The 8,996-nt window shown below is 52.3% G+C and overlaps 1 protein-coding gene across 1 annotated transcript; it reads right to left on the bottom strand.

Annotated features, from left to right (window-relative positions):
- Nucleotides 1–2,084: 2,084 nt before the first annotated feature.
- LOC142022129 (antileukoproteinase-like) lies at nucleotides 2,085–7,686 on the bottom strand. Its single transcript, XM_075011646.1, has 4 exons — nucleotides 7,596–7,686; nucleotides 6,008–6,160; nucleotides 3,225–3,377; nucleotides 2,085–2,562 (listed from the first exon to the last, which is right to left on the bottom strand). The coding sequence occupies exons 1-4, from the start codon at nucleotides 7,663–7,665 to the stop codon at nucleotides 2,519–2,521; spliced, it is 420 nt and encodes a 139-aa protein (XP_074867747.1). The 5' UTR covers nucleotides 7,666–7,686; the 3' UTR covers nucleotides 2,085–2,518.
- Between the last annotated feature and the right edge of the window lie 1,310 nt (nucleotides 7,687–8,996).

Raw genomic sequence — 8,996 nt, forward strand, 5'->3', positions numbered from 1 at the left:
GTAGGCTGCCAAATCCACAGCCATGTAAAATATGTCACGGACTGTGAAATCAGGTGTTCTATCTGAAGTCTGGCCTTTTGTGAGCTTTTAGCCTATATGGTACAGATTTGCCCAGGGGAGACAAGTGTTGCTCAACTTTGGGGTCCTGACCCAAAAGGGAATTGCGGGGGAATCACAAGGTTGATTTAGGGGGGTCACGGTGTTGCTACCTTGTATCTGTGCTGCCTTCGGAGAAGGACAACTGGAGAGTGGTGGTTGTAATGTTAGCCAGGTGTCCAGCTCTGAAGGCAGCACCTGACGAGCAGCACTACAGAAGTAAGTGCGGTAATACTACACCCATGTCGTCCTTGCATCTGTACTGCTGCTTTCAGCACCGGATGGCCAGAGAGTGGCAGATACTGATAGAGGGCACCAGTGCAGAAGTAAGGGTGGCAACACCATACCAGGCCATCCTGCTACACTGCTGCTGGCAGCTGTGCCTTTGGAGCTGGATTACTGGCCAGCAGCCACAACTCTTCAGCTGCCCAGCTTTGAAGGCAATACTGCTGCCAGCAGCTGTGCAGAAGGCAGGGTACCAAAACCCTACAGCACCAGGAAATTTCAGATTTAGACATCGGAACTCATGAAGTTCATCATTTTTAAAAGCCTGTCTGAAACTGACCTGAGTGGAGGATGGATTTGGTAGGGCCCTGCTCAACAGGCTTTGAAGTTTACACAGAGCTCTTCTGGGACAGGAGCTTGGCAGCCTCACCCAGCCCCAGGCTTAGGTGGTGGGGCTGGGCAGGGCTGCTCCATGACTCCAGAAAGGGTGGGGCCTCAGACCGAAGGGGCGGGTCCAGGGCTGGCTTATCCAGGAAGCATCAACACTGCCTGGAGCACATCTTACGGGGTTCCATCAGCTATTTAAAGCAGCCAGGAATCTGGGTACTTTCCCTGTATGGTTGTCCCATCCCCGTCAGTGGTCCTGGACAGAGCAAAATGCAGGGCAGAACAGGCCGTTTTGCACATGTGACAAGCACATATTGTAAGGGACCATTCAAGGTAAAGTGGCCTGTTAAAATCTCTGCATAATATTTGGGAGCAGCTGAACTTGCAGGGCTCCCAGTAACACCTAGACCCCCACACCCATGTCGCTAGCCCAGGAGAGAAATGGTCTCTTCCATCCATCACTGAACCAGGACCTCTGTTCTGAGTGGGAAATGGCGTTATCCCTCAGACCCACAGACTGTGCCCTGCTTCCCTGGAGACCTGCCAGCTCGAAGCGTTCCCTCCCCTTGCTGAGCACAGCCCTGCTGCAGCTTGGATGGCTCAATACCTATAATTGCCGATCGTGGCTCCTCCCTGTACCCCCGTCACCACGGAGGCAGCATGTGGCAGGTTTCCAGCAGGCACTTAGGATAATCCTCTCAGGCAGCTCTCAGAGTGCTCAGCACGTGGGGGTTGGCTGGGCCAAGGCAGGGTGCTGAGGCTGGTGGCATTCAGGGTCGTGGTGCTGGGCAGATTGGGCAGCAGGGTTCCCTCGAATTGTTTCCGTCCATGAGCAGAATAAATTTTGTTGTGTGCACGAGGGCAATTGTGGATGTGCACCACCAATAGAAACATACGCTGCCCACTGTGGGTGGCCGTGGGCATTCTGCTAATTAGCTGGCCTGCCCCTGGATCTCCTGGGTGGCTGCCCAAGCGCTCAGCCGACAGGGAACTAATGGGCAGCCCCTGTGCATCGCTCTGAGGCCCTGGGACAGGGACCCAGCAAAATAGCTTCTAGCCCAGCCTGCGAGGGGCAGCTCCCCACACCATGAGTTAGAGAGATGGTCGGGGGAGCCAATCCGCTGCTGTCACTGGGCTCCTCTTCCCCTCATTTCAGCTCCCCAAGGCTTTCTCAGAAAGCGACAGATCGACGTCCCAAGCCAACAGGGGCTGCTCATGGGGAGCAGTGCGAAGAGCCTGGCTCCAAGCCCCCTGGGGAGCTAAGGGGGCCTGCGAAGCGACATGGGGGGAGAATCGCTCTCGCGCACTCAGAAGGTGAGATCAGAGCCCCTCTCGAGCAAGCGGGGAGAAAGGCTGATGGCCAGGTTGGGATGGGCCTGACCCATGAGACAGGAGGGGCCGAGACAGGGTGGGGTGGAGCCTCCAGGCAGAGGTGACGCACGGCTTACAAACGCTGCGTGAGCAAGCGCCTTTATTTGCAATTGGCTGCGCGAGACCCCAGGGATACCAAATTCTACAGTCAGGGCAAGAAGAAAGAGCCCCCCCCTTGCCTCCAGCCCCCACCAAAACCTCCGCTTCACGGCAAGGAAAAAGGCAAGGCAAAGGGCTCGTGATTCACGCTCCTCAGGTCTCTTGGGGGAGGAAGGCTCAGCCCAGCCCCTTCTGCGCTATGCAGGCAGGTGCTGAAATCCCACGGCAGCCCCCGATGGGTGACAGCCCGCCTGGCTGGTGCGACAGGTGAGCTGCATTAGGAGTGCAGGCGCTGGTTGTGCAGGCGTTGTGCAGGCCCATTCCCTCAGGCAAGTCTGTGTCACGGCCACTTCTGGGGAGGCCCTCGGACTGCGGGAAGAGGGTCTGGAGAAAGGGGAAATGGTCAGAGGGGCCAAGAGGAAATCCTGGTCTGTACAAACCTCTGTTTCACCCCCATGTCCCATGAACACAACCCAGTTTGGTCCAGCTCAGCCCAGCCCCGCAACTGCCATGGCCTTGTGCCAGCCTGGGGTACAGAGGAAGGGAGGATCCTTCTCGGCCTTGAACTGACCTCGTGTTAGGAACAGTGAGAATAGGGATGTTGGAGACTCGGCACCTGCCTGTCTGCAGCATCCCAGTGTGACAAGCGCTGGGAAGATACCAAGTGCCCCAACTGCTCCCTGGTCAGCCAGCCTGTGGAGCCGCTGGAGACAGGGCTGCTCAGAGCTGATCTCGGCTGGAAGCCGTGGGTTGAAATGCCTTTCCCTGCAGGGCCGCTGAGGCTGAGCTGAAGCAGGGAGCGATCTCAGTCCAGAGCTCACAGAGAGGATCAGGCCGACACCTTCACTGAGGTTCCCTCCATTTTTTTCAATCCATGTGCAGAATAAATGTTGTTGTGGGCACCGAGGAGTGTGCGGATGTGCACGCCCTGTAGAACCACATGCTACAGGGTGGGGGCAGCTGTGGGTGCTCTGGTAATTGGCCGAGTGGCACCTGAATCTCTCCTGGGTGGTGGCCCAAGCTCTCAGCTTGCAGGGAATACTGACCTTTATTATGCTGCTCAGGAGTCACACATCTCCTCCCACAGGAAGATTCACAGCACTTCTTGAATCCTGGACACTGGTGGTCAGAGGAGCAGCTATTTGGAGGATTGGGCAAAGCACACCTGTAGCGGACTACTGGACAGGTCCCAGCTTTCCCTGCAAGAGAGGATCACTGCAGAATTAAATCTTGTTGCACAGCGTTCTATCAGCTGTAAAGTACGTGGGACAGAGACAATGAAATCTGTGCAGTGCCCAGCACTAAGGATCCCCCAAAACACCAAAGGGAATAGTTCGGAGGCCTGGTGGCTGTTTCAGGCTGCAGTGTAGCCAGGGTGAAGGGGAAGATGTATTGGCCTCTGTGTTCTCCACAGGCTTGTTAGCACCCGAGGCAAGAATCTAAAATTGCATCCCCTCATATATTCATAGTAGTTATCGCTTGGAAAAGGGGAAAATACAGAAGCCATACAGTGTTTGTTTGTTAGAGTTATGAGATTTGCATAAGCAATTGAAACATATATATCTTAACACTTAAAATAAAGGAGTTTATTGAGCAAATGTTTACAACTAATGAATAACCAAATTGTGTAGGATAACAATTTAAAGCACATAAAATTCATGGGTGGTGCAGAGGTGGTTTACGGCAGTAACAAGTACTGAACATGGTTAACGATGGTGCATCGTAACATGCCTTGCCCCAGAGACATTGCCCTGGAAGACTACCTTTAAGTCAATAAGTGGCCCTTACGCAAACATCCATAACACAGAGTAGAATTTTTGTCCGTCAATTTCACTAAAATTGTTAATTGCAGGGATTTGCCCTGTTGAGGGATGAGATTTTTAAACAGGGAGATGTGGATCTCTGATAATCACCATGCATTTTCTACACCGATTTTAGTGCATTATTCTAAAATGGGAAATAGTCTCAGAGGGGTGGACAGGTTAGTCTGTAGCTTCACAAAACAAACAAGCAGTCCTGTGGCACCTTACAGACTAACACTTTTGTTTATTAGGCGATGAGCTTTTGTGGATCATGAAGAAGTGCGTCTTGCCCAGAAAAGCTCATCACCTGTCAAAGGAACAACAGGAAGCTAAGGACCCAATTCCACTGAAAGTCTATGAGAGTTGATACCTGACTTCCCTTTATGACTTTTTAAATGGGGGAAGTTTTAAGCCATGTTGACAGATGAAATTGACAGGTTAAAGAGTGGAATGGAAGGCCACAGCAGCAAGTTTACACAATGCAAGGTTTGCCAAAAGGAGATGGTTTCATTGGCTGGAATTCTGCCCCTCTCCCTCATCAACTTGTTTGCATACTGCCTACAAAACATTTACAGCAGCAGTTAAAACTATGATTTGGTGCGTTATTTCACAGTCTGTCCCCAAGGTCAAAGTCTGTTTTTTCCACCCTCATTCAAATATGGTCCCACTTTAGAAGCCACGTAAGAGTTTGACAAAATCAAGCTCAGCTCGAGGTAAGTGCTCTCTTTAGAAATATGTACCTGAAGTTCTAAGGCACATGGGCACCGTACAGCCAAATTACAAAAAATGAGCAGAATAACTGAAGTCTCTGCTTAAAAAGACACACACCCAAAACTGTTTCCTCTTTTTACAAAGACCCCACTCAAAAGCACAGTACTGCCATGAAACTTACCAAACTTAGGTTCCAGCAGACCTCCCACACGCAACAGGTTCCACCCCCACCCCACCCCACCCCACCTGGCTTAAACTCCACTTCCTCCCCCGTCCCCCCCATCTTAAACCCCACGCAGGTTTAAACTGAGGCTGTAGTGATGACAACCTTCCCAGTGCTCTGCTAGCACTGTCCAGATGGCTGCTTCCCCCTCCCCTGTGGGCTCTCAGTGGGGGCCGGGTCAGTGCAGCTGTAGCCATGTCTGACACGCGGAGGTCCCCTTGGTGTTTTCTTCCCTGTGTTTGGATCACTGAGTGTTAATAAAGGTGCCTCAGTGCGGCATCGGAGATGTGCCTGGCTCTGTGGAGAGGTGAAGGGTTGGTTTTGGGGGGACCGTCACGACCGAGATGCAGCTGGCTCTGGGCTGGGGGTGGTTAGGCAGGAGATCCCTTGCCCAGTGCTGAGAAATTGTGAGGAGCTGGTTATAGGACGAACTCTTGCCCAGATCTGAAATGCGGCTGCTTCTGGTGTGGGGCGCAGGGGATTTTCTCAGACTTAATCCCCTGGACTCCCCCAAGTTCTCCTAATATGAAGGTGTCTTTCCCAGTCCCTTCTCCACGGATGCTGTAAGTTTCCCAACTCCCTGAACCGCTCTCATGATCCATCTCAGCCCTAAACTGATGCTGTCTTAGGGACACTGTGAATGGGAATGTTGGAGACTCAGCACCAGCCTGTTCGCAACATCCCAGTGTGACAAGCACTGGGGATGCTTGGAGGATACCACTGCTCCCTGGTCAGCCAGCCTGTGGAGCCGCTGGAGACAGGGCTGCTCAGAGCTGATCTCGGCTGGAAGCCGTGGGTTGAAATGCCTTTCCCTGCAGGGCCGCTGAGGCTGAGCTGAAGCAGGGAGCGATCTCAGTCCGGAGCTCACAGAGAGGATCAGGCCGACACCTTCACTGAGGTTCCCTCCATTTTTTTCAATCCATGTGCACAATAAATGTTGTTGTGGGCACCGAGGAGTGTGCGGATGTGCACGCCCTGTAGAACCACATGCTACAGGGTGGGGGCAGCTGTGGGTGCTCTGGTAATTGGCCGAGTGGCACCTGACTCTCTCCTGGGTGGTGGCCCAAGCTCTCAGCTTGCAGGGAATACTGACCTCTATTATGCTGCTCAGGAGTCACACATCTCCTCCCACAGGAAGATTCACAGCACTTCTTGAATCCTGGACACTGGTAGTCAGAGAAGCAGCTATCTGGAGGATTGGGCAAAGCACACCTGTAGCGGACTACTGGACAGGTCCCAGCTTTCCCTGCAAGAGAGGATCACTGCAGAAATAAATCTTGTTGCACAGCGTTCCATCAGCTGTAAGGTACATGGGACAGAGAGAATGAAATCTGTGCAGTGCCCAGCACAAAGGATGCCCCAAAACACCAAGTGAAATAGTTCGGAGGCCTGGTGGCTGTTTCAGGCTGCAGTGTAGCCAGGGTGAAGGGGAAGATGTATTGGCCTCTCTGTTCTCCACAGGCTTGTTAGGACCTAGTAGAGGTGAAACAGACAAGCCAAGTAGAAGAGCGACATAACCCTTGCTTCCAGGTGTGTTTTCCAGACTGATGCCCAGGTGCCAGAGCTCACAGATCCAACTGCCAAGACCCTGTTCTTTCTCCACCCAACATGACTGCCACCATAAAGGGGTTAAATTCTGTCTCAAATGCTTCTTTTCAGTTAGATTGACAAGTCAACCACCCTGCTGCACGCACAACGTTAAGGAGAAGACTTTCACTGCAGCTCACTGAGGGAGCCTCTCTGGCTTCTGCCTGGGAGGGATTCTAAAACCTGAGACCCACCTGACCATGAGCCGAGCTACCTGTGCCCATCGGTGCTGTCTGTGGTCCCTGACGCTGGGGCCCAGGCCTGCTGGCTGGGGCAGGAGCTGGCAGCTCCCAGTACTTTACCTCTTGATACTACCAGGAAAGGTTCAGAGTCCTAAAGACAAAAAATCCCTGTACGCTCCCTGCCAACCCACAGACCCGGTCAGGGCAGGATGGTTCCTTCCTCTGCACCGATTAGAGATGTGTCTGATTGGCTTTAATTATCCCTAGCAATAGGGCTCCTGAGTGAGCTTAGCCATTTGCGGGCCGGAGCGGGAAAGTGCTTTCAGTAACTCCCAATGCCCCTCCCACCTGTGTTCCCTGTAAGCTGAGCCTTTGGGTGGCTGCCGGGGAGATTCAGGTGCCACCCAGCTGAGTAGCCGAGCACCCCTGGCTGCTAATGCGTTTCTGTTGGTGGTGCACAGCTGAATATGCCTTGGTGCACATAACCTTGACTCCACCTCAGGATGGGAAATACTAGAGGGAACACTGCCCCTATCATCCAGCCAATCAGCAGAGCCAGAGAAAGAAATTAAAAGAGCATCCTGCTTCCAAGCTTATGTTGGGAGACTCATCGCAGCCGGATACATCCCACAGGCAGGAAGATTCGCCTAAAGTTCACCCAAAGCTTCCCTTATTTTACCTCACCCCATTAGGAGCCCCCGCCGCCCCCACCATCTATGCCTTTGCTTCTGTTAGGGTCCACACCCTGTGAGAGTATCTGCAGGAATTTGCCTTCCTCTTTGACCTATCTTCTCCCAGGCTCTGTGGGCTTCACACTTTCCACCTCTCCTCCCTCCACCAGCCTCTGAGCCTTTCAGCTGCTTTCCCTGAACCTGAACTCCTCCAGTTTGTCTCTGACAGGAGACAACCTACCAGCTGTTGGCGGCAGCTCGGCCCAGAGGAAGACGAGCCCCAGAAGGAGGAAGACACCCACTGACTTCATGGTGCTGTTGTCTCAGGAGGCAGGTCTGAAGGTCCAGAGTTGCCTCAGGCTGGTGGTTAAAATCTGACCCTTGTGAGGGGTGGAGCAAGAGAATGGAGTCGGGAAGGAGGTGCCTGGGCTCTTGAAAATATTTCTGTCTGTGCCTTGTGCCATTTCACAATCAGTTTCTTGTGTCTTTCTGGAGAGCTTTCACAAGAAAAGCAAGCAATTGACCCAGTGATGGTCAGTGCGAAATTCTCAACTTGCTCAAGACCCAGGTGCAAAGGAAGTTGGCAGCGTTGGCAAACTCACTTGGAGGAAGCGTGTGAGAGAGGCCCCAACGGAAAACCTTCTCCACACAAGACAGAAGCCAGTAAACCAAAGGTTCTCAAGTTGTCCTTTGCAGACACCCTGTGGCGGGCGATCTCCAGGCAAGTGCACCACACTCAGTCTCCTCAAAGGTACACACCTGGGCAGCCACACATGAAAGAATGAAAGGCTACCCAGCATAGACAGCCAGATATATGAGCTGGAGGTGCTCAGGCACCGTGAATATTCCAGGCTGGGGACTCAGCTCCAGCAATGTTAACTGCAACACAGCTTGAGTGTGACCATGACAAACTTGGGAGCAGCACAGCCTTTGCGGCAGCTGAGTTTGTGTCTAAAGAGAGGCAGGGTGATTAACATAACAAAAGGCTTATCATTAAAGTGAGCCCTGGATCACTAGCGTGGATTCAGCAGTATGTTGTAGCAATGTGAGACGTGGGTGGTAACAAAAGATTCAAAGAGAAGGATATTGGCGTTCGAGAGTACTTGTTATAAAAAGATCCTGAGTCTAGGATGGATGCAGAAGGTCACCTTCGAGGAATTATATAAGAAGATATGGCCGAAAGAGAACCTACTGCAGAAGGTTAAACAATGGAAATTACAGCTATTCGGGCATATTTGCAGAATTAACAATGAGTGAAAAGTCAAGACCCTAGTATTCAGCATAATGGACGGTTTGAATAGGAGAGGCAGACCCCACAGAGAATGGGCAAATGATATCGTAGATTGGTACGGAGATAGTCTACAGAAACTCAGCACTCCTCCCTGGACAGGGAAAGATGGAAGGAAATAGCGAGACAGGCATCAGACACCAAGGGGTGCGAGCCTATCATAGAATCATAGAATAATAGAGCTGGAAGAGACCTAAAAAAGCCATCAAGTCCAGCCCCCTGCCCAAAGCAGGACTAAATCCATCAGATCAGCCCAGCCAGGGCTTTGTCGAGGCAAGACTTAAACACCTCCAGGGATGGAGTCTCCACTACTTCCCTGGGTGGAACATTCCAATGCTTCACCACGCTCCTAGT

Source organism: Carettochelys insculpta, chromosome 17 (genome assembly GCF_033958435.1).
Source record: "Carettochelys insculpta isolate YL-2023 chromosome 17, ASM3395843v1, whole genome shotgun sequence".
NCBI classification, from domain to species: domain Eukaryota; kingdom Metazoa; phylum Chordata; order Testudines; family Carettochelyidae; genus Carettochelys; species Carettochelys insculpta.

Excerpts from the sequence above, each read along its gene's own strand:
- LOC142022129 (XM_075011646.1), bottom strand. The coding sequence starts at position 7,665 with ATGAAGTCAGTGGGTGTCTTCCTCCTTCTGGGGCTCGTCTTCCTCTGG. Across the intron at positions 6,161-7,595 it reads CGAGCTGCCGCCAACAGCTG|GGAAAGCTGGGACCTGTCCA; the intron begins GTAGGTTGTCTC and ends CCTCTCTTGCAG. Across the intron at positions 2,563-3,224 it reads TCCTGAGCAGCATAATAAAG|ACCCTCTTCCCGCAGTCCGA; the intron begins GTCAGTATTCCC and ends CCCTTTCTCCAG.